The sequence below is a fragment of the Microtus ochrogaster genome, unplaced genomic scaffold (genome assembly GCF_000317375.1).
Source record: "Microtus ochrogaster isolate Prairie Vole_2 unplaced genomic scaffold, MicOch1.0 UNK102, whole genome shotgun sequence".
NCBI lineage: Eukaryota > Metazoa > Chordata > Mammalia > Rodentia > Cricetidae > Microtus > Microtus ochrogaster.
In genome coordinates, this window is record NW_004949200.1 from 136,806 (window position 1) to 162,951 (window position 26,146).

The 26,146-nt window shown below is 37.5% G+C and overlaps 1 protein-coding gene across 4 annotated transcripts in view; it reads right to left on the reverse strand.

Annotated features, from left to right (window-relative positions):
- Positions 1–26,146, reverse strand: part of N4bp2l2 (NEDD4 binding protein 2 like 2) — a 79,028-nt gene that overhangs the window by 41,625 nt on the left and 11,257 nt on the right. For 3 of the 4 annotated variants that reach the window (XM_005371241.3, XM_026778057.1, XM_026778058.1), the window contains exons 3-6: positions 22,189–22,313; positions 18,529–18,617; positions 18,044–18,120; positions 14,631–14,777 (exon numbers count right to left, since the gene is read on the reverse strand). In XM_005371241.3, coding sequence (XP_005371298.2) covers positions 14,631–14,777; positions 18,044–18,120; positions 18,529–18,617; positions 22,189–22,313 — 438 coding nt within the window. The remainder of the gene's footprint in view (positions 1–14,630; positions 14,778–18,043; positions 18,121–18,528; positions 18,618–22,188; positions 22,314–26,146) is intronic. The other variant, XM_026778059.1, reaches the window with a different exon arrangement.

The following is a 26,146-nucleotide window of genomic DNA, read 5'->3' on the forward strand; positions in this document are numbered from 1 at the left end:
TCTTTTGAAAAAGACAGGTCTTTTAAAATGTCCTTACCAAATAAATAAATAAATAAATAAATAAATAAATAAATAAATAAATAAAATAAATGACTGCAGGTAGAAAACCATTCACTCCTGCATCAAACTATCAAGGCCTAGGGATAAACCTCTGCAGTAGTGTTTGCCTGACATGCATGAGGCTCTGGGTTTGAGCTCCAACATAAAACAAACTAAAGCAAAGCACAGACATTATTTATTACACGTGTAGCTATGCAATATTATGACACTCTCTCTTTAAGTCTGAGAGACTATTACCTTTGCTGGACCTCACAATTGTCTTGGAGTCACTTAAGGCTGTTATCCTAATGTGTACTCAGTCTGTTTTTAACAAGCCTTTAAAGAGAACAAGGTACTAATCAACCTTGCCTTGGATTTTCCATGTAGTCAACTTTTACAATCCAAGATAAAAATAGCTGTAATTTTAAATCATGTCCATGCCCCTGACCCAGAACAAGGCATGTGTATCATTTGCTTGAAAAGTAACTTCCTAAAAATCTACCTATAAAAGTTGAAATGTATAGACAATGATGTTTGTCATCTGGGGTAAATACTCTGAGGAAGTACTTTTATTTCTTCCCTTAATTCAACACCTATGTGTTATTGCTGTCAGTGTGTTTGATCCATGGAATGCATATTAGCACTGAGTCAGACCTAAAGGATACAAAGACAAGAATGAAACAGTTGCTAGACTAAAAAAAACCTTTATCCTGTAAAGCAGGACTACTCCATGTCTGAGAGCCATCAGGTTCCCACCACATTCACATGTAAGAAGAACCTAACCTTTTTCTGTTCTCACCACTCACATGAATAATGTGTTCAACAGTTCATGCAAGTCTAGAAACACTGCAGGTAACATTTTAGAACTTAAGTTAGGGCTGGAAAGACGATTCAAATGCTCCATAAGCACAAAGACACTTGAGCTCAACATCCTGAACTCAGTGTAGAAAACAAAATAAAAAAACAAAACACAAACCCAACATGGTGGTGGGTGCTGGCCAAAGGGAGGCAGTTCCTAGGGCTCACTGGTCAGCCAGCCTAAGCGGGGTGCTGCGTTCCAGGCCAGCGAGACTGCCTACGGTTGACTACCTCTTCACAGGCCTTCTACCTGCAGTCACGTTCTCAGTCACGCTGAGGTTGGCCACCGTCTCGAGTACAACACTCTGCCCTCTGACCTACCAAAATTTGTCTTTCTCCCATGCAAAATGCATAGGATTCTATCCCAAATTTTGACCCATTTTATCAACTGTTACATCCAAAATCTCATCTAAATGGCATTAAAATCAGGTATGGCTGGACTCATGATTCATCTCAAGGCAGAATTCTCTTGCTACAAGTCTGTGAAGGCAGAAAAGTTATCTCCTTCCAAAATTCACAGGGTAAGATAAACATGGGAGAGACATTCCCATTCCAAAAGCAAGAATCAGAAGATGATGGCAAGCCACAATAAGTCCTGCAGTCTGGCAAGGCAAATGCCATTAGATGGCTTATTGGTGATGATGTTTCTGAGACAGGGCCTTTGTAGCCAAGATTGGCCCCCAGCCTCTGATCCTCCTACCCCCACCTCTTGAGTGCTATGATTCAATCCACTACCATGGCCATTATGTGTAAAACTGGGGATGGAACCTAGGGCCTTGGTTACGCTAGGCAAGCACTCTTATCAACTGAGTTTCACCGCTAGCCCTTAGATTTCTAAGTCTCAGGAACAACCCTCTTTGAGCAAGGCATAATAGATAACACCTATAATCCTAGTATCAGGGAGACTGACGCTGGGTAAGTTTGAGGCTACCCTAGGCTACTTAGCAAGTCTGTTTAAAAGGAAGGAAAATCTTTCTTAGTTCCATACAATATTGTTTGGCCTAATGAGTGGAGCGCCTTTTATGCCCAGGGACACCTCTTTCACGCTAGGAAATGGACTAACTTATACAAGGGCCTGACCCCTCTGATTCTGTGGTAATAATGGTATCCCTGATGATATGTTCTTGATCCTTCTTTCCCTTTTGATGAAGAAAAACAAAACAGTTAGCTTTCTACATCCATCTGTTAGAATCCCCAAACTCTCAAGAGCTATCCTTTGTCTCAGTATTGACCCTTAAGCTTCAACTGGCAGCAACCCTCCTAATCTAAGTCCTTCTCTATTCTGGCTTTCACTAGTTTCTGCTAACATGGCTGTCTAAATCCACAAACCATATATATCAGCTAATCTCCTTAGTGAACAAGTATCTAGCCATAACCGGCTGTTGTTTCCAGAACATTCTTTGTAATTTTTTAAATATGATTTGAGTATTTTTCTAAATTTTCAAGTTTTGGTTCTTTTGGGCTTAACAGGTCCTTCCTCAGCTTACCTCTATCACATTTTATCGTAAGCAACTAAAATAAAGAAAAGGCCACACCATATTTTCCTTAGAATTTTCAGCTAAGAAGCTGGCAAAATGATTCAGGAAATAAAGGTGCCTGCTACCAACCCGACAATCTGAATTGGATCCCCTGACCCCACATAGTCAGTGTCAGGTCCAAAGGAAACTTCAATCCCCCAAACTCCAAAAAGCAACCCAAATATCCAGAAACAGGCTCAACCTGAAAGACAGGAGGATTTCTGTAGATTAGCTAAAAGCCAGCATTCCCTAGGAATTTGTGAAGCTTGTTCCTGTCTACCTAAAGGAGTCATTTCCCTTACCTATGGCAAAAAGGACATATGGCTACTAGCTTATCAAAGCACACGGAGACCTCCAGCTCCCTTAGTTTCACAAATGACTGTTACACATTTTAAAGTCCATGTTAGTAGGACCCTAGTGCTCCTCACCTCCTCCCCTACCCTCAAGTCTCTCCAGGTCACAGGCTTCCCTCCCCCCAGTTACTCACTCTTCCTATAACCCTGCTATTCTCACTGTTTCCTCCCTGCTCTGCTTCTCACACTATTTTCTCTCTATCCCCCACTATTCTCCCCTCTCTGCAGATAGCCCTGGCTCAAAAGTATAGTAACATATTCAAATTCATCACTTAGGAGTCAATTCTTTTCTTTTTTTGGTTTTTTGGTTTTTCAAGACAGGATTTCTCTGTGTAACCTTGGTTATCCTAGATTTTTCTCTGTAGACCAGGCTGGCCTCAAATTCTTAGAGATCCACCTGCCTCTGCTTCCCATGCACCAAGATTAAAGGCATATGCCACTACCGCCCAGCACATATACTATTTTCTATAAAACCTAAGAATATAATTTGGGGACTGAAGAAATGGCTCAGAGATTAAGAGCATTTACTGTTCTTGCTTGCTACCATCTGACTACCATCCTCTGTGTCTTCATATACTCAGCCTTTGAGTAAGTCTTTGAATCAATTGCCTCTTTAAGAACATAGTCTTATTTACTTATGATACTATTTACAAATGCAGGCACAGTCTGAGCTTCAGAGGCTAGAATTTCAATGTATGCACTTAAGAAATCACAGTTCAGCCCAAAACAAGTTGGAATAAGTCAGAATAACTTACTTTCAGTTATTATCTGAATACTGAATAACACTTTTTCCAGTCAACATACCAAATGATCATGCAATGGGAGGGCTGGACAAATACAATTCTTGACTCACAGAATTAAAAATAACTGGCAGTTTGGTGGTGTTGCTCACAGACAAGTAAAGAAGGAAGTGTATATGAGAATGTACAGAAGATGTATTTTGGCACTCATCAACCCTGGACTGTACACACGGGTATGGAAGGGGATATGTATACAGAAACTTTGAGAAAGAGGAGACAGGCTGGTGTATTCAAGTGATGATAAAGAAAAAGAGAAGACATAAGGTCCGCAATGGATGAGAAAGCAGGATGACATAATCCAGCATCTTAATTACCACATTGTGGTTATCAGACTGTCCTAAGAACAATGGGGGAAACTGGAGTTTTTATTATATTATGAAAAGACTCCTGGCAGGAAAGAGACACAGACAACATGGGTATTCTTTTATAAAAACCTGTGGAACGTTGGCTGTTTAAGAACAGAGTCAGGAGACAGTTTAGGTGGCAAAACTCACAAATCCCTTTTGATAGACTGAAAGTATCAACGGAGACTTTGAGTTTTGCGTTTGCAAAAACCAGTTGCAAGGTAAATTTACACATTCTTCCAGGAAATCCTGGAAACCCAGATTTATTATAGAGACATCATCAGGTTTACAGGAGACTTTCAGGATTTAATAAGGAAAAGTTGGATAATTCAGTACAGATTAGAGGCCAAAAGACAGGTATAAAAATATATTTGGAATATATATATATATTTGGGGCCAACACTGTTCATTCCCACAATATAAGCAGCACTGGTTTATATTTTTGTGGATACAGCTATGAACCAAACAAGTTCTTGCAGGCATGGTGGACATGTCTTGAACTCCAGAATTTTAGAGGCAGATCTCTGTTAGTTCCAGGACAACCTGTTCTACACAAGTTCTAGGCCAGCCAGGGTTACATAGTGAAAAACTATTTCAAAACTAAATAGTACTTAATAGCATTATAATGACAGGAAAGTATAAAGAGGAAGGGGGTGGGTCATTTTATTCTGAAATTGGGTCAGGGACTATCTCTCCTGTGGATGACATTTCATTTGATACCTGAATGTTGAGAAAACTGTAGCCATAGGAAGAACAGTGATTAGCATTCCCAAGAGATAAAATAGCTAGTGCTTAAAGCATAGACAAGCTGAACATGTCTGAAAAGAACAGTATAGACAGTAATACTGTAAATGAAGACTGGTATAAAACAAGGTTAAAAAATGTCAAGAGCAGGACAGTGCTGGCACACGCCTTTAATCCCAGCACTCAGGAGGCAGAGGCAGGCGGATCTTTTTGAGTTCGAGGCCAGCCTGGTCTACAAGAGCTAATCCCAGGACAGGCTCCAAAGCTCAGAGAAACCCTTTCTCAAAAAACAAAACAAAACAAACAAAAAAGCCAAGAACCAGATTATGTAGAATTTAAGAGTTTTAACTAATGTGTATGGAGATACATATTCATCACTTACTTCCAAGTCAAGCTCCAAGACACCCCACCCTTAGACTAACCTAGTTGCTGTGTAGATAAAAATTATAGGGTGGCAAAGCAAAAGGCAAATGAGAAATAATGAGATCACTGGAGAGGCTAAGAGAAAGAATACAATACTTTCTAGAACTGAAATGCAAGGAATTTGAAAACCAAAGAGTAAGGGCAATAAAAGGCAGCAAAGGAAAATAAGGAACACAAAGATATGAACAGAAGCCACAATGTCAAAAGAAGCATGTAATATATGAAAACATATTGTCTAGCTTTTACTTATGTGTGTGACTGTATGTGTACTTGTGAAGGTCAGAAGTTGTTGCCCAGTCCCCTGGAGCTGGAGCGGTTGTGAGGCACCTGATGTGGTGTTGGGAACTACATTCTCATTTTCTGGATGAGGACCAAGCACTTCTAAGCACTAAGCCACCTCTCAAGCTTTAACTGTTTTCATTATAATGGAGGTGGGGTAGGCTGTGTCACAGCACACAAGCCACGGAACAACATAACAGAGCTGGTTTTCTTTCCACTCTTATAAACTGAGGGCTCAGGCTGGGGCAGAAAGTACTTTCTTTACCTGTTGAGTCAGCCCTGCTAAGGTTAAAGATCTTAATGAAAAGACTCAAACTCAAATGCTATAAAATAGCCAAACAAGACAGGCAATGAATAATGCTTATCAATACAAATGAGCACACTGGAGACTTCTAAGTCAGTTAAATAAAAGTATGAATGAGTTGAATCAGTGACAAATGAAGAAGACATGAAGTACAGGTTGTTTATGAGGTTTTCTTAGTTTATACTAAGGAAAAAAAAATGAACAGAGACCTGATTGACTTTGAATGCTGAAGGGAAAATCTCAGACACGTGTGGTTGAAACTATAAAGTGGAGTAAGACCTGGGAATAACTGTGATTCCTGACAAGGCAGGGAGTAGAACCCACAGTAATGAAAGAGCTACCCTCTACCAAAAAGGAGTGCAGACAGGGTAAATGTGAACTCAGACCAATGACTCAGTAATAAATTACTATTTGCTACTACAATCACATCCTGTGGACATTTTAAAGAATGCCCTAAAACAAAACAAATAAAAAAACAAAAAGTTAAAGTGGAATTCACTAGCTTGAATCAGTTAAACAATAAACTAGCTATATGCATTTTAAAGATAATTTTTTTTAATATTTATTTATTTATTATATACACAATATTCTGTGTGTATGCCTGAAGGCCAGAAGAGGGCGCCAGACCTCTTTACAGATGGTTGTGAGCCACCATGTGGTTGCTGGGAATTGAACTCAGGACCTTTGGAAGAGCAGGCAATGCTCTTAACCACTGAGCCATCTCTCCAGCCCCATTTTAAAGATAATTATGTAGACATAAGCATTAGAAACATTCACTCTTCACTGTCACACAAGTTTATGTTCAAACTTCATGCTCTGGGATTCTGGGAGAGGTAGGAGTAGAGAAATTTTTTGGAATTTATACTGAGGGTCACAATCCAGAGTCCTCTGGAAAACTTCTGAAAGTACTCATGATCTTTTAGGTGGATCACTTAAGATTAGAATAGGTACCTTTTTTGTTGATTTGCCTAGGAAGTGCTAAAAACTAGCAATGACTTAAAAGACATAATCAAAAGCAGTACCATTCTCTTCACTGGTATTAGAAGCCTCGATCATAGTTCACAAACACCTCTCGAGACTCCTGGTAACATCAATCAGGAGAACAAGGCTCTAGTATGACACTAGACACACCTTGCAGTACCAGATGTGACTGATTATATAACACACTCCTGAAAAGTTGCTCTATTTTGATCAATGATTCCTCCCTATCTGATTGTTTCAGGGAAAAGCCTGGGGCCCAGGTCTCATTCATGTTTACTGACTTCTGTTAAAGAACAAAGCTGTACAGATGCCACAGATACAAAGGAACAAGATCCAAGTGTCTGAGGCACTGAAATTCTTGACAATGCGACAAGCTTCCTTATTTCATTCCACTCTCTACTGGTTTTTGAACAGCAAATAAAAAGGTATGTGTGTGTGGGGGGGAAATAATACCATTTTCAACAACTATCCTTAGATATTATTCCTTAGAATTTTAGGATATAATTTTTCACTACTTGTAATTATTCAGAAATGTTAGCCCATTTCTATGCTTGTATTTGACTGGAATGTAAATATACTACAACTGCACCTGTAGCCCATGTTGTAATTCACTATTTCCCAAGACCACATGTACCGCTTTCCAGTTTCCTAAGCTAAAAGTAACCATGATCCATTCATAAAACCAATGCCATATCTTCTTTCTTTCATTTAGTCTTTCCTACTCAAAGCAAAATCTAAACTACTGTCAATAAATGATAAAAGCTAACATACTCTTAAGCAATTAAAAAAGAAATGAGACCCAATTCATTAATATTTTTAGTAAAACAAAGCTAAATACTCAAAGAATTCTTCATTGAATAAACATTTTCCTTATAATTTAATACTATGTAATTTATAAAGTTAACTTAAGATACTGCCTTCTCTATTCTTTAATTTTGGAAAATTAACTTAAAGCATTAAAAAGGAGAATGGATGCGATTTTCAGAACACCCACAGTTGATACAGCTAAGACAGTAGGCAGGCATAACAGAAAAATAACAGCATGTATAAATAATGTTGACCTATTTTAGGAAATGCTGTCTGAAAATTAAGCACGAATAAAAACCCAATTTATGTAATTCAATAATCCATTTATTGAATACTACAAATTTCAAATGTGAATTAAAATAAGAAATGTAAAAATGTTAAACATTAAAACACAACAGTAAATATGAACATATTTTTAAAACTATGAATATTTTTATATTAATATATAATTTGTATAAAACATTTAAACATTAAATGGTATAAATTCTCTATTTTCAATCTTGACTTTTCAAAAACTGAATTCTAAATAACTACTTACAGATCATCATTCAACTTGACTGAAACCTCAACATAGCTTCTAGTCCTGTGGAAAGTACTGTAAAGATGCACCAAATTCTTCACCGGAATGTCTCTGTCTTGAAAAAAAATAGCTAAATCGGAAAGAGGACTGTGTGGTTAAAGATATGAGATACAGTCCTCCCTAGATATGAATTTTCCCATCTTTACTAGAGAAATTTGTAGAATAAATCATTTAACTTAAGCCCATATTAGGACTGTGGCTCAATAGTGACAGGCATTGAAGTGACATTAGTTACTTACACAAATGTTAGTACGCTGAGGCCTGCAGTTCTGGAGGAAGCTTTAACATTCTGTGACAGTGAACTCTGCAACATCAGTCTGTAACTACAACCTATCAACTGTAATCTCCCAGCACTGCAATTTGTTACTGAAAAATTTCCCCTTAAGGTCTACACATCAAATTATTATACCATTATCTCAATCAAAGAGTATCACAACAATGGATTATTTTTAAAAAAAATAAGCCTTTACAATAATCATTTCATATCAAAATTGTACTAACCCATAGGGTCAAAGAGAGTAACTGCTGAGGGGTGGCCAGAGGTGAAGTTCATGCAGATGCGGAGTTCAGTGGAACAGGGGAAGGAAAAGTTCAGTGGAACAGGGGAAAGAAAAAGCAGTTACATTGTTTTGTAAGGACTTACCCATCATCCTCACTAAGAATGTCATGCAGTTACAGGAAGATTGCTGAGCAGAAAACAGAAGAAAAGGAAAGCACATACAGAAAGACTACATGAAAAAAAAAGAAACATGACTTTAAAGACCATTAAGAAAAAGGAAAAAGAAACTATAAGCCTTTATGAAACAAATTTTCCTTCATTTTGATAAACAAAAACCAAACCAAACAAACCAGAGTACTCAATGACAAGTGAGGATGGTATAATTATAATTATTAGCTGTTATGAATTTATTTACCCTAAGAGTAAAACTTTAATTTTAGATTTTTCATATGAAAATACAAGTAAGACCACAATACTGCTCCCCTCCAGGAAAAAAACAAAAACCAAACCAGCCTTTTAGCAAACTCTACTAAATGCAAAAACAACTGTAACCACAAATACATTGAGAGAACAACCTAGGAGCTTCTCTAAAACTTCCCAATCTTCCCCTTTAGTTTACAAAAGGTGCTTTAACTTTAAAACAAGCAAGGAAAAAGTTATTAAACGCTAGACCATGCCTCTAATCCTAGCACTCAGGATCAGAGGCTGCCAGAGCTCTTGAGTTCGAGGCCAGCCTGGTCTACAGAGCAAGTTCCAGAACAGCCAGAGCTACACAGAGAAACCCTGTGTCTCTAAAAGCCAAACAACAACAACAAAACCAAAACAAACAAACAAACAAACAGAAAAGAGCAAGAGAGCTAGAACAATACCCTCAACACAAAGTTGTCAGTTACCAACAAACAGGATTAATGCTGGTTAATGTGATTCTGTTTAGTTCTAAGATTAGGGCCTACACTATGGCTGGGACCAAACTACATAAAATATTTTGTTTTTAAGTACAGTTTCCTGAAGTTAACAAACCAAGTGCTCAGAGGTGTATTATGTATATAATCATTGAAATATTTACTACACTTGAAATGTGGCAGTATTACTAGTACGAGATATTTGAAGAAAAACAGATTATTTCTAATAAAAATGGCTAAAACTTCCAATAATGTCTAAAAATAATCTAAAATTAAAAATTTCCAATCAAAGGAAGAATGATGATCGCTTGCCTGTAACCTCAGCACTTGGGAGGTGGCAGCAGGAAGGATCTGAGTTTAAGTTTTAAGGTCATCCTCAGGTATGCAATGAGTTTGAAGCCAGCACAGGCTATAGGCTACAGGAAACTTGTTTTGTTTTTTTGTTTTTTTTTTTTAAGAAAGGAGAAGAATCACTCTCTTTACTGCAACGATCTTTTCCAAGAATTATCTCAGGGGCTTGCAAGATGGCTCAGTGTGTAAAAACAGTTGCCAACAAGCCCAACTACCTGAGTTTGATCCTAGACACTCTCATGATGGGAGAACCTATTCTTCCAAGCAGTCCTCTGACCTCCATGAGTGCAATGGCACACGTCACACACATGCTGGCATGATTAAAAAATGCAAAAACAAACAAACCACTAAGAGTTATTTGTGACACAATATCCTTTTTCCCCTGCATAACCTGACAGTGACAATGTATTAAGAATTTCCATAAAGAGACTGTTCTAAATCATCATTTACACACATATTCCATTCACTATAATCTAGACACTGTCAGTTATAATCATTCTTCCACAAGTTTTTAAAGATTAGAGGCACACAATACTTACATACCTATCAATGTTTACTTTGAAATTTACAAAGCACGTGAATTTTTTTTTTTTTTTTTTGGTTTTTCGAGACAGGGTTTCTCTGTGGTTTTGGAGCCTGTCCTGGAACTAGCTCTTGTAGACCAGGCTGGTCTCGAACTCACAGAGATCCGCCTGCCTCTGCCTCCCAAGTGCTGGGATTAAAGGTGAATTTTTTTTTTTTTTAGGCTTAAAATAGTCAACAATTTGGAAATCAGAGAAATGGCTCAGTGGTTAAGAGTACTGGTTGCACTCAAAAAAGACCAGATTCATTCAGTTCCTAGCATCCACATGGCAGCTCACAGGATCTAACATCCTCTTCTGACATCCTTAGGTATTGCATGCATCGTGCACATATATACATGAAGGCAAAACACTCACAAACATGACAATTTGAATCAACTAAAATGAAATCTAACCACTGTTTTTACAAAAACAAGCAAATAACAACAACCAAAAAACCCCAATAGACACTAACGGCTCTTCTACAACGTATTTCAACAAATCTAGTGCCTTACCACCCCGAGGACAGGCTAAAGAAAAAAATCTGGCATGTATACAAAGCTATAGTTTTAATGGTACCTTAATTAAAAAAAAATTGTTATGCCAATTTTTTTTTTTTTTTGGAGACATGGTCTCACTGGAACTTGCTATGCAGATCAGGTTAGCCTTGAACTCAAAAATATCAGCTGCTGGTGCTGGGGTCAAAGACGTACATCACCACACCCAGCATGCCAACATTATTCTGTAAAAACAGCCATCTCCAGCAGTGTATTTGGCAACTGCCTAACTTTAATTTAGTTTCTCTCCCAGTGAACAAAAATATAGCTAATAAACGTAATAGAAAAATATTCATAAATTGTGTAACCCATAAAACTTTAAAATTACTAACAATCTGTATTTTATACTATCACTGAATTATCTCTTCTGGATGACCATAGTATTCAAAATGAAACTAATTCTTTTCCAGAACTCTACTGTAATGCATCACTGTATGAGGAATAAAGATTAACAACAGCTGTAACTTTAGCCCTTCTCAGTTAAAGGATTCATGTCGGTATACATTTATATACCAATGAACCAAGAAGTAAACACAGAGCTCTAGAGACTACTAATGACGGTAACAACTAATGGTATTTCTCCAACAATCCAAATGGGTAACAACACACTATTCATTTATCTTTACTTAGAAAATTAGCTTCTGACAGGTTTGTAATAAAAATCTGAATAAAATATGAACACTTCAAAGAAAAATTAGATGCTATAAATTTCATTTGAAATTATGAATCCTTTAAAAATTAATCAACATATAAAACTAGAAGAGTTCAATAATCTATATTAGAGATAAGCAAACTTCAAGTACCTAAATCAATTATCACTTCAACAACAAACCCAATTATTTTATTTTAAATTTACTTTTAAACAGATAAATATATAAAACAATCAATGTTTTCTTTAAAGGGGGGAATAATGGTAATAAAACTTCCCACTTGAAAAGCAGAGCCAAAGTTCAACTTGATGGCTTTACTAACAAAATTATAACGAAGATAATCATAAACGTGTTCATCAATTAGGTAGTCATTTTTACTCAAAGGCTAAAAACAAAACAAAATCCCAAGAAGTTCTTATTTCCTTCGTACAGAATTAGAATAGAAGCTGAGTGACACATCTTAAATACAGCGACTAATGGCTACACATTCTCTGCAATGGAAACCATACTACAGTGACATGTGGCACTAGAGGCATCAAAATTACATTCAAATTTTTAAAAAAATGCTAAGATTAACAGGTAAATTTTATACTTTTATTAGCTTTTAGCACCCAATAATTACTTGATGTTAGTATCTTTTATTCCACAGTAACTCATTATTGTTATTTTTTTTTAATGAGGCACAATGCTTAGAAGAACTATAAAGTAATTTTCTATCTTTAAAAAGTCTTTGAGAATGCCCATTTTCCCTGATTCAAAAAGAATTCACAATTTTAAAAATTACACAGCAATGATTAATGATCTCTAAATGATTATTAATTCCCAAAATACACAAAGATAAAAATTGAGTCTGTAAAAGAAATCTAGAAATGTACTTATTCATAGTTTGTATCTCCCAAAGGCCTGCCTCTACTTCCTAAGTGCTGGGATCAAAGGCATGCACCACCACCACCACTGGCTCAAATGAAGTTCCTGAAATCCTGTGTGCATTAGGACATCCATGTGTGTGAGTACAGGAGCACAGAAACTAGCAGTGTTGGGGTCCCTGGAATTGGAGTTACAGGTGCTTATGAGCCACTATTTTATGGGTGCTGGGAATCAACTGGGTCCTTTGGAAGAGCAACTCTCCAATTCTAAATAAAGTTTCTTCCTTTCTTCTGCTTCTGCTGCTGCTTCTTTTTTTTTTTTGAGGCAGGGTTTCTTTACACTAAGTAAAGTCTCAAGAGACATAGCATCCAACAGTTGCTTCACCTATCCCTAAGTTTAACCTTTTAGTGTGGTTTTCAAACTGGGCTAATTTAAATAATATACTGGAAAAAAACAAAAACCTAAATTAAAAAGCAATCTTATGTCAAAAAGATATGTATAATGTGTCTGTGTATACACATACTCACAGAACATGTGTTAGCATATTCCTACTACAAGTTTACTTAGGATGAACAAATATATACAAACGCATACACATGTGCTGAACAAGGTAAGAAGATATGTCAGATCTCCTCAAATATCAACAGCTCAAAGCAGGACAAGTAAAGAGCAGCCATCACAATCTTAGTCACTAATGACAACATGATTAAAAGACCTAACTGACAATACTTTATCTAGTTTTCAGTCTCACAACTTGCAAAAAACAGCAAGAGGTTTTAAAATAACAGACAAAGATTACATGACTTAAAATAGGCTATTTAGGAAAAAATTTAAGAGTCATGATGCATTAACATGCAAAGCATACACAGGATCAAGATAAATTAATTTTTGAAATTACATTGTAATTATCTGGAATTTTTCTTAGAAAAATAAACCAGAGATTAAAGAAACATTTTCTACAACTGGAAAAAAATATATTCTAGTAAGAAGTGGTGGAGTTACTTGTACTGCTCAATAGGCACAGACTATGCAAAGCTGTGTTTGAAGATGGAAATGACTTACAAGAATCAAAAATGAAGTGTGCATCAAAATTTTTAATTTCTAAAAAAAGGAATATAATCTAATAAAGGAAGCTACTCAGTAAAGAAACATAGCTGGCTCCACAGAAAGAACTGGAACCAGGAGAAATAATACTGCACAGGACAAATGACCAGTGCTAAGCAACCACTCCCAATCTTTTTTCTTCTTTTGAGGCAGGGTTTCTCTGTCCTGGAACTTACTCTACATCAGGTTGGCCTCAAACTCAAAGAGATCCACCTGCCTCTGCCTGCTGAGTGCTGGAATTAAAGGTGAGTACCACCACTGCCACCAAAATATTAATATTTTTATGCCAGAATTATATTGCATCAAATTTAACAACAGCAAAAAAACTGAATTATCAGAATTGTCTGACAGGCTTTTTAAACTATATGACTTGCCTTGCCTCTAGTCTTCCTAAAACTCCAAGTAGGAATACGTGCATAAATAATTTGATTATGTGAGCCCAGAGAGCAAAGAGCCTCCCACCGTTGTCCTCTCCCTGGAGAGGAAGGGGGTCTGAATGTAAATAGATGACCCACAAGATGATTAATATCCCTACTGCCTAACATTTGCTGGGAAACTGAACGCGAGATGCTAATTATGGCTTAGAGCTAATGTTGTCACACTTATGAATTAGTTGAAACATAATCCACTAGCATGCCAAATTAAAGTAATCAACTATAAAATATTGTATAAAAAGCTAGTATTTCTGTATATTTAGGGTAATGATGGGAAAATGTTGGTTTTTATTAAAATTTAAAGTATGAACTATTAAAAAAAGCAGTTCAACAATATTTAAAATAGATAATTATTTTAAAATTTAGTTTTAGAAAAAAATCCTAGTTCCCTTTTCATTATAGTATTCACAATAACCAAAAGTATTATCACAAAAGATTATAAAAACGTTTAAAATACAATTTTATGCAACTTTTATTTGTACTTTAGGATCTAAACAACTGAAGGGAACACTCTTGTAGAGCAACATAAGAGTGGTTTTCTTCTTATTTGAAGCTATTCAAAATGAAGACAGGCTCACTACTTTGTTCTCAAAGTAATCAGCATGTCAGCTAGCCAGACAACTTAAGAGCTATCTGTGACAGGTGCTTGACCCTGTGAGTCTAGAGAGCCTCCCCACCTCGGCTCCTCCGGGAGAGGGAGGGGTCTTTGTATGCTTTTCTGTGATGGTTCCACTGAATTCATCACAATAGAGATGGACATTTGAAATTCATAACGATCCAACATCTGAGCAATCTTCTTCCGAGACACACCATGTTTATTCCTCCTACCAAAAACAAAAAAGAAAGAAATGGATCTTAAATCTTTTATTTTTAAAGAAAATATAAGTTTAGAGATTCAGCTATTTTACAGTTAATAAATAAAGTCTAAATGGTATTTTATAAACATGAGAAGACATACTTTGTTTGCTCTTGCTTTATACAAGAAGATTCATTATACAAGAAGATTTATACAAAGTAAAGTGATTACAGCTTCTTACAGAAATACCGAAAACATTAGGTATACAGTGAAATAGAAGATGTTTACTTTTTTTTCTTTCTTTCTTCTTTTCTGGGTTTCATTACAGGGTTTCTCAGTGAAACAGCTCTGGAACTCACTCTGTAGGTCAGGCTGGACTTGAACTCACAGAGACCCGCCTGCCTCTGCCTCCTAAGTGCTGAGATTAAAGGTGTGCACCACTATGTCCAGCTTTTCCTGCTGTACTCTAAGATTTTATATAACCAGTACCTTATTACTAGAAATATAATAGGATGTTCATTGAAAAATTAGATATAAAGAATAGACATGATTTTTATTTATATATGCGCATGAAAGTTGAAAAAGGCAAAATTAAACCATAATATTAAAAAAAAAACCTACATGGTAAAACTTTCAAAAATAGAAGCAGTAAGAGATTATCAGGTCAAAAAACAACCAAAATCAAAACCACCCTCCTCAAAAGACTCATAAAACTGCTGCTGAGGGGCCAGTCACATTCTCACCAAGGTGACAGCTAAGTATGTGTGTCATGTAAAGACCCTGTTCAGTTTTAGTTTCCCTAGTGCTGGAATTATAGGCATGTGTCACCAAGTACAGCTCTTCCTATACTTTTCTTTCTATGAGTTTGGGACAAGAAAAGTTATTTAAAAACTGTTCTTGACACTCGGGCCTTTGGACAGTTTATTTATTCTCATTGTTTCCTATAATATGACTCTGCCAGACTACAAGATAACACACAGGAACAGGCTTTATATTCGTGTCATTGTTCTTACTTTACTAACTCATTTTTCCTAGAAATAGGCCATAAAAAAATCCAATTTTCTAATCTGATATTTTACACTTGAAAGTGTAAAATAGAACAATAACAGAGACAGAAGGGAAAAATAGAACAGATTCAAGGTTAAAAATTGGCAGGAAATGGGCTAGGGGAATTTATCACTGTTAGATCCCTATTATGTATGCCATGCTTGAAACCCTGGGTTCAATCCCAAGCACAAAAAATAAAATATGACTAAGTCCACAAGATGCCAAATTCAGTGATTTGATTCTACCCAATTATCCCAAAATTCAAATTATGCCACATACCAGTTAAAATAAAGTGGACTGTTAACTTACATTAAAAAATTACTTCAGTGGCCACGGTGGTGCACATTTAGAAGGTAGGGAGGGGTAGGTGGATCATTGTGTTTGAGGCTAGCCTGGTCTACATAGTGAGTTCCAGGACAGCCAAAGATACATAGTGAGAACCTGTTTCTTTTTTTTTTTTTTTTTTTTTTTTTGAGAACCTGTTTCAAACAGAACAAAGCAAGCAAGCAAGCAGGCAGGCAAGCAAGCAAACAAACAAATTATTAAGTTACAAGTCGTCTCTCAAACATAAATGAAGCCATAACTACAGGACAATTTAATCACTCAGCCACTTATATACCATGATTCAACTATCTTTAGCTTTAAATTTCCAATTAAGGACCAGGTAGTCATGGCTGTTACACAGAGAAACGCTGTCTCGAAAAACAAAAACAAAAAAATTTCCATCTTGAGTGTAACATGCATGGTTTGGTAGGCAAACAATGCCAATCAGATATTACCATCATATAGCACAAAAATCATAAAGAGTAGTCAAAGAAATGAAAGATGGGGGAAAAAGTGATTTGGACCCTACACAAGAATAGCCTGAAAATGCCGGGTGATGGTGGCGCACGCCTTTAATCCCAGCACTCAGGAGGCAGAGGCAGGCGGATCTCTGTGAGTTTGAGACCAGCCTGGTCTACAGAGCTAGTTCCAGGACAGGCTCCAAAGCCACAGAGAAACCTTGTCTCGAAAAAACAAAAACAAAACAAAACAACAAAAATAAAAGAATAGCCTGAAAACTAAGGATGCGGGCAGAACGTGATTACAGTGTGCACACTAGGGCTCTATCAACAGCACGAGAAAATAAAAACAGTTTAAGCAGGAAGGGGCAAACTTTGACGGAAGATAAAAAGTGAAAAAGTCAGTTTAAAAAGGGAGTGGCTCTGGGAGATGGTGGCGCACACCTTTAATCCCAGCACTTGGGAGGCAGAGGCAGATGGATCTCTGTGAGTTCGAGACCAGCCTGGTTATAACAGCTAGTTCCAGGACAGGATCCAAAGCCACAGAGAAACCCTGTCTTGAAAAACCAAAAAAAAAAAAAAAAGGGGGAGTGGCATTTATATAATTCTATGAGTAAACTCAAATCACTGAATTGTCTATTTCAAATAGGTAAGTTGTAAACTATATGAATAATACCTCAACAAAATTATTACTGAAAAGGAAGTGAACCAAGATAGGGGAAGAAGAGTGACAAGACAAGTAGTGGGTGAAGGAAAGAAAGGGCACCGGTGAACACGAAAGAACCAAAGAACCAGGTTCCAAGTCCCAATCCAGTCTCTCACAAGGCTCTCATTCTGAAGTCTAGAAAGATCCGAAGAGTACTTGCCTAGCATATATCAAACTCTGGACTTATTTTCTCAATACGATGTAAACAAAACAAAACAAAACCTCCAAACAACTCAGAAACAAATTCACAAACCCTAAATATTCCTGGCAGGAAACCATCCATTCAGAGAAGCCAGTGCAGCAGACATGTTAAGATGTCTGAAATGACATACTGCCACACACTCCAATGGGATAATAAACAAGCTAAATGCATCACATTACCACCTGGGGGGAGAAAAAGGAATTCCCAAACACTGCGATTCCAAGGCTCTTGGGATGGAATTATAGAAAGACAAAAACTGGTGAGGGGCCTCCAATATGGACATGATGTGGGATGAGGGAGAAGCTCTAATGTCACATCACCCCAGTCAATAAACTTAATAAAGGAATTCACATTAAGAAAAAGAACCAAGCACATTTAGTAAAAGGTAGTTATGAATTTTGACAAGGCAAAGCTCTTCAAAAACTTGTTCCTCTTAAAAAAACAAACAGCCCCTGCTCAAAACTGACAAGATGACAAGCAAAGCCAGAAAAAAAAACAAACACACAAAGACAAATTAAAGAAACAAAGTAAGAATTCAATAAAAATGAGGCTCTTACTTTTCTAATTCTTCAGGATCAAACTTCCACCAAGTTTCCGGTTCATGAAACTCTACTCTGTATCCTTTTCCTATGGCCTACATCGGGGGGAGAAGACAAAACCCGGAGAAGATTTTTAAGAAAAAGAAGGCACACAGATATAAGTTTCATCTGACAACAGGAAGGGCACTCAACCAAGAAAAATATTTCTTGGTAAAATGTGGCTTAGAAAAATGTTAAGACTATGTAATAGAAAGAATTCCAATTACTATCTTCAAGTTCAGGAGTAACTAAGAAGAAGAACACATTCAACCATCATAAACACCATTCCCAATTTTTAAGCTAAAAAAGAAAAGACAAAAAAAGAAAGAAAAAAAAAACCAACCCAACAAAACTATTTAGAAAACAAGGGGAAAATGTCAATAATAAAGATCAAATAGACCAAAATTTCAGAATACAAAAGTAAGTTAAGAATAAAATGACAAAACTTGCATGTCATTATTTACCATTTCCACATATGGTTTCATTTCCCAGGCTTGTGTATTAGTGTTGTCTATTATAACTGGAGATCTCCCCTGATCAATAGCTTGTTTTGCTGAAATAAAAACAAATAAAATTTAAATATTTGGTATCAAGAAATACATCTTTTTGTTTAAAACAAAAATTGTAGTATCTTTTCAGTAAGTGCCACAAAAAACAAGACATACACCAGACATAAAATACAAGATATTTTCTGCTGGAAGCTGGTTGTAACAAAACAAACAATCAAACCCCAATAAATTGCAAAAACACATCTTGAAACTTGTTTGTTCACTTACAGCTAATGAAGCTTTCAGTCTAGACCCAATTTTCATTAACAGGAATTATATATGATAAATGACATAGTACAAGAAGCAAATATTTGCTTACACAGAAAGAAATTTTTAAATGAAAAGTTAACAAAACACTGAGGCAATAAGGATAATCTCTTATAGGTCAAAACAGTAAGTTTTTCTGTAATATAAAAATTATAAAAAAAAAATTATGTGAGCCGGGCGGTGGTGGCACATGCCTTTAATCCCAGCACTCAGGAGGCAGAGGCAGGTGGATCTCTATGAGTTCGAGGCCAGCCTGGTCTACAAGAGCTAGTTCCAGGACAGGAACGAAAAGCTACGGGGAAACCCTGTCTCGAAAATCAAAAAAAAAAAAAAAAAATTATGTGAGAGATTATGTGAGAGACATGGCTCAGACAGAAAACTGCTTGCCATGCAAGCCTAAAAACCCAAGCCCATTCCCTAGAACCTTCATTAAAAAGCAGGGGTAATGGTACACACTTACAGTTTCTTATAACAAGTTTCTTGAACTCTTATAACAAGATGGAGGCAGAGACAGGAAAACAAGTCTAAACCTTACAGTTCAGCTAGCCCAGAGTACAGTGCAGCGACAGAAACAAGGGAGACTCTGCCTCAAAACAAGATGGAAGGAGAGAATCACTCCTGAAAGCTGTTCTTCAATCTACACACACTGAGCACAAATGTACCTGCCCTCACACACAATAAATAAAGATGGGGAGAGAGGAGAGAGAGAGAGAGAGATTTTTTTTTTTTTTTTGATTTTCGAGACAGGGTTTCTCTGTAGCTTTTTGGTTCCTGTCCTGGAACTAGCCCTTCTAGACCAGGCTGGCCTCGAACTCCCAGAGATCCGACTGCCTCTGCCTCCCGAGGGCGTGCGCCACCACCGCCCGGCGAGAGGGAGAACTTTAAGTGATGTTTTTGAATTTTAGTATAAAAGAAAGGCATTACCCACAAGTAAAATTTCATATATCAAGTAGCTCAATACCACAGTCCAGCTGTTTTTTGGAGACTTCCTAGAATCATGATTCTCAAATATGTGACTGACAAGAATGCAACCTGAACTCTACCCCAGAGTCATCTCTTGACCATGAGGGAAGAATCCCCTCACAGTGAGCCATTTGTTAATGACAGCAGCATCTGTATACCTCTGGGATATTAGACAAGAAAATTAACTTCAGAAAAATTATCAAAGTTGAGTGCAAAGATGGAAAGTTTTTCAATATACAGGATTCAAACCACTAAATTCAACATAATGAAATGATGCATGTCCAACCTGAATTTCATGGACCATATGTGGCTGAGAATCGTCAGGGCTTGTGGCTCAATTCAAAATTTTAAACTCACTTAAAAAACCATGAGATTTACTTTTTGCAAGTTTGGTGTTTTGTTTTGTTAACTAGACTGAACATTGCAGAGAACAGGGTTGTGTTGCAATGTCAAAGGATTGGATGTACCTGTTTATGCTGTGAAGGGGAATGTCCCCCATGGGCTCACATATTCGAACAATCAATCCTCTACTGGTAGTAACACCATTCTGGAAGGCTGAGGTACAGTTATGAGGTGGGGCAAGGCTGGAGGAAATGGGTCCTTTAACTTCTACAGTAGATACTCTGTGACCAGCTGCACTGTGTTCCTGTGAGGCCTTCCCTGCCACGTATCCCTTCTTAAACTGTGAGCCAAAATAAGACTGCTTTAAATTGCTTCGTGCTTGGTATTGGGTCTCAGCACCAAGGAGTACCTTATTGAAGGTATGTTTAAGAATGGCAGATCCTAGAGACTAGTTAATACTTTACTCACTGAACCATGTTATCAACCCAAAAGTATGTTCTTTTTTCTTCTTAAATGATTTATTTTATTTTATGTGCGTTTGTGTTTTGCCTACACATCTCTGTATGAGGGTGCGAAATCACTTGGAGATGGATTGCAGACAGTTGTGAGCTATCATGCGGGTGCTGGGAACTGAACCCTGGTCCTCTGGCAGAACAGGCAGTGTTCTTAACCGCTGAGCTATTTCTCCAGCCCCCAAAAATAGGTTTTTAAAAGTAATTTAGAGCAAATGTCATTTTTAGATAGTTCTAGATCTAAATTAACACACACACACCCAAAACTGGAGCTAAGAGATGGCTCATCTGTTATGAGAACTCACTGCTCTTCTGGGGGATGCAGGTTTAAGTATCTGCACCCACATGGTGGTTCACAATTGCTTGTAACTCCAGTTACAGGGATCTATATCCAAATAAAACACCTTTATACATCAAAAATGTTTTTAATGAAAGTATTTTAAAGACCCACTTTTTTGGGGGGGTTGTTTTTTCGAGACAGGGTTTCTCTGTGTAACAACCCTAGGGGTCCTAGAACTAGCTCTTGTAGACCAGGCTGGCCTCGAACAGAGATCCGCCTGCCTCTGCCCCCCAAGTACTGGAATTAAAGGCATGTTGACTGCTCCACAAAGGTCCAGTTTTTAGTCCTCATTCTAAACCAAACTAAAGCAGAATTCCTTGGGCTGAGCAAGGTCGAACCCTTTTTTAAAGAAGGGGAGGATTGCCAGTTGTGGTGGCGCATGCCAGTAGGATTTGCTGAAGGAGGCAGAGGCAGGAGGATCACGAGTTCGAGGCCAGCAAAAAAAAAAAAAAAAAGGGGAGGATTCCCACCTGACTCAAATAATGTATCAGGATTGAGACCACTATTTATGATGGAAAGAAACTGACCCCTGTATTCTAAAACTGAAGTATCTGATAAAGTTCTCATAACATAGTACCAATGAGGAAAACTAATACAGGCATTTTATTAAGATTTAAAGACATCAGCATCATATGGGGTACAAACGGCTTTTAGAATTCAAAAGTATCAGAGTTCTTAAAATTATTCAAAGCCGGGCGATGGTGGCGCACGCCTTTAATCCCAGCACTCAGGAGGCAGAGGCAGGCGGATCTCTGTGAGTTCGAGACCAGCCTGGTCTACAGAGCTAGTTCCAGGACAGGCTCCAAAGCCACAGAGAAACCCTGTCTCAAAAAACCAAATAAATAAATAAATAAAATAAAATAATTCATAAAGTGTAAAAAAGAAAGCGTATTAAAATGTCCCCCACCTGTATTTTATCAGCTTACATTGGTATACTGTCTACAGTTCACCCCACTTTATCTAAGTTCACCGATTCTCACAATCTTTACCTGAGATGGCAAATATAATTACTATCATGTCTTACATAAGAAGAAATTGGACTCCGGGTTATTAACAGTCTGTCAAAGTCACTCAGCCAGTAAAAGTATAAATCAAAATAAAACCCAGATATGACTCAATACTCCATCCCAGGAGTCTTGGCCCAAAACAAACCTCTGCTCTGGTTCCAGTCATGGGCATCACCAAGTTGATTAACATTGTACCTGTACCCATCTTGATGATGAAAATAGTCATCAGTGCTGAACACGATGCCATCGCGACTCTGACCAAGCAGAATTCTGTTAACAAAAGAAACCATAGATCTATGACTAGATAAAGGAACCACGGGACAAGTTAGCACTGGACACCTGGTATTGATTCCTTAAGGACACTGTAGGCAGAAGAGCAGAGGAGCCAATCCTTTCAGATCATCAAGATTTTAAACATCACTTCATATTTCACTCTATCCAACTAAAGATATGAAAACCTTAAACCAGCATTTGTACTATGACTTTAAACAACCATGCATTGCTTCCCAAATAACATCAGCTAACATGCATGTTTTAGCTTTCTGTGAATTGGTACTGAAAGCCTAGAACTGTCTATCTCTGGTATAAGTATCCCAAAAACCAAGAAAGATTAAGTAAGCAATCCATGTGGAAAAACCATATTTGATCAAAGACAGGTTTCACAAACTCACTTCCACTAGTCACAAACATAGATGATCAACATGTGAGAGTAAGAAATAGCCTAAAACATAAGATGGCAAACAACCCGTGATTCTCCAAAGTATAACAAATTTTAGAGAGTGGTGCATTAAATCACTGTACACACAGTAAGTAGGGTCATGGAGACAGAAAGACAAACAGTAGAAGGTGAAAGCATTCAGAATCCTAGACTACCAGTTCTAATCTAATGATTTTAGCTATTCCACCACAGTATTTTTTCATAAACAAAAAAAAGGAAACCAAATCCACTCTACTTACCTTGGCCTGTACAAGTAATTTACAGGACATAAACCGAAAGGACTGAGTGTTACTTTTATAATTATAGATGTTCCCTGGTATTAGAAAGGGAGACACACCTTTAACCCTAGCACTCAAAGAAACAAGTGGATCTCTGTGAATTTGTGGTCAGCCTGGTCTACAGAGCAAGTTCCAGCACAGGCTCCAAAGCTACACAGAGAAACCCTGCCCTGAAAAACCAAAAATAAGTAAATAAATACTGCAATTATGTGTGTTTACATATATGTGTTTACATATGTGTGTTTATATATGTGCTGTTTCTAGGTCAGAAAATCAGAAAAGGATCATGAGAGGATAGAGATCTTAAGGAAGGGAAAAGGGGGAAAAGTACCATAATACCTGTGAAAAGGAAGCAGAACTTGAAGGGAGGAAAGCAGATGGGTGGCGTGAGGGGTGAACAATTATGTATGAGATGCCACAATGAAACTGATAGTTTGTATGTTAGCTTAGAAAGCCTGATTTAAAAAAAAAAAACCACAAAAGATTTTTATGTATTTTGTGAATGGAAGAAAAATTAAAGAGTTATATGATGGAGCTGCAGAGACAGTTCAGTCATTAATATCTGTCAGTGCTCTTGCAGAAGGCTCAGGTTCAATTCCCAGTACTCACATGTCAACTGACAACTATGTATGAGTCCAGTTCCAGGGAACCCAGCCTTTTTCTGACCTCCAAGGCCACCAGGTATGCTCACACAGGCAAAAAACTTAACACATAAAGAATTTAAAAACCGGGCTGGAGAGATGGCTCAGTGGTTAAGAGCATTGCCTGCTCTTCCAAAGGTCCTGAGTTCAATTCCCAGCAACCACATGGTGGCTCACAACCATCTGTAGTGATGTCTGGTGCCCTCTTCTGGTCGGCAGACATACAGACAGAATATTGTATACATAATAAATAAATATAAAAAGATATATAAATTTAAAAAAAAAGAATTTAAAAACCAAAAAAATTTTAAATTAAAATATTAGCATTCTGAACCAGAGCTCAATCACCCAAAAAGAGATTTTGATTGTAACTTACCATATAATAACTAATTATACTAAATAGTACCAGAATCCAGACTATCGTCATTCCTAAAGTCATGCTTTTATTTGGTTCTGTAACCTATTAATTGGTGGTTTTTAAGATGCTAATAATACCATTGTGCTTAAGAAATGGTTTAAGTTCTCCAAGTTAAAAGAACAGGAAAACAGTAGTCCATTTTTATCATTATATAACAGAAAAACATGGACAATCTCCTTGAATACTTTTTTTTTTAATTTATTTATTTATTAAGTATACCACATTCTGCCTCCATGTATGCCCGCACGCCAGAGGAGGGCACCAGATCTCAGTACAGATGGTTGTGAGCCACCATGTGGTTGCTGGGAATTGAACTCAGGACCTCTGGAAGAGCAGCCAGTGCTCTTAACCACTGAGCCATCTCTCCAGCCCCAACTTTTTTAAATCTATAAATCATGAGTAACTGTTGAGCCTGACAAGACATTTTTCTTCCCAGGAGTGTGCATGCATCCTTTTCAAACTACACAACTATCTCAGGTTATAAAGCTCACTTCAGGAAATTCAAAAAGGGCTCATGAACCTAGGGGAATGGACAACTCTATCAAGCATCTGAACTAAAAGTAAGAGCAATAATTTCAAAATTCTTATATTTGGAATTATCGGGTCTTCTAAATGGAGTCTCAAAATGTTAATATCTTGGAACTTAGTAAATCAAACAATAATTAAGCACTATCAGTGGCCATATGAGTCACAGTTTCTCAAAAGATCTTTTATTATTCTGTATACAATATTCTGTCTACATGTATGCCTGCAGGCCAGAAGAAGGCACCAGACCCCATTACAGATGGTTGTGAGCCATCATGTGGTTGCTGGGAACTGAACTCAGGACCTTTGGAAGAGCAAACAATGCTCTTAACCACTGAGCCATCTCTCCAGCCCCCAAGAGCTATCTTTTGAGAACTTACCACAACTCACATATATCTAAGATCTCATTCAATTCACAAAACCCTGACAATCCGGTACTGAACAAGTCCAGGAAAGAAGATAAATACAGAAGTTCAGCCTATGGAGTTTAATATGCAGCATGGAGCAAGGATTATGAAATGAAATTCTCAGTGCTGGACACAGGATACCTCTGACTCCCAAAGCCACGGCCTACAATGATCCTGGTACAATCTCCTCCCCATGGCGGTTCTGAATGAATTTATTACTAGCTTTAAAGGTGGGTCTCTAAGTTTCAGGGCAGTCATGATACCTACACAGTAAGTTTTAAAGAGTTCTAGGCCAGACAGGGCTAGTAACCTAAACAACTAAAACAAACACTCTAAGTGAATCTGGCACAGGCTGAGCCGCTGGTGCAAGAGCGCTGTACCCAAGTGCTTCAGGACCTACCAATTTTCTTACGTAAAACATAAGGAACTTAAGACCAGACTAGAGACAGGTATCTCCTGAGTTCAACTAAGACCACTCTCTTCCAAAGAAAGGTAGGAATAAAAATCTCATCACTTTCAAACAGTGCTTTTAATCCCTACGGTTACTGTAACTATAGGATCCGAAAACAACCAGAGCTCATTAGCTTGCAGTTTTGAAGGCTAGCAGTCCAAAATCCCTTCTACTGACCTGTCTTTCCCTAGGTTCTAGAGAATGTTTTTTTCTAGTTTCTGCAGGTTAGGCACACTCATTATCTTGGTTTGTGGGGCCTTTGACCATTAGTACAAAGTGAGCAATATGGGGTCTTCTCTCCTCTCTGATGTCTCCATCTGTGACCTTCCTTCCTGCCACCTTCACATTAAGAAGCTTGTGATTACACTGGGCCCTCACAGGATAATTACACCATCTCAAATATTTAGCCTCAAGTACCCTTCACCTGAGAAAGTAACACACACAGCACTTACCACACTAAATGTTTTTTTTTATTGATTTGGTTGGTTTTTTTTATAATGTATACAATATTCTGTCTGTGTGTATGCCTACTGGCCAGAAGAGGGCACCAGACCCCATTACAGATGGTTATGAGCCACCATGTGGTTGCTGGGAATTGAACTCAGGACCTTTGGAAGAGCAGGCAATGCTCTTAACCTGAGCCATGTCTCCAGCCCCCCACACTA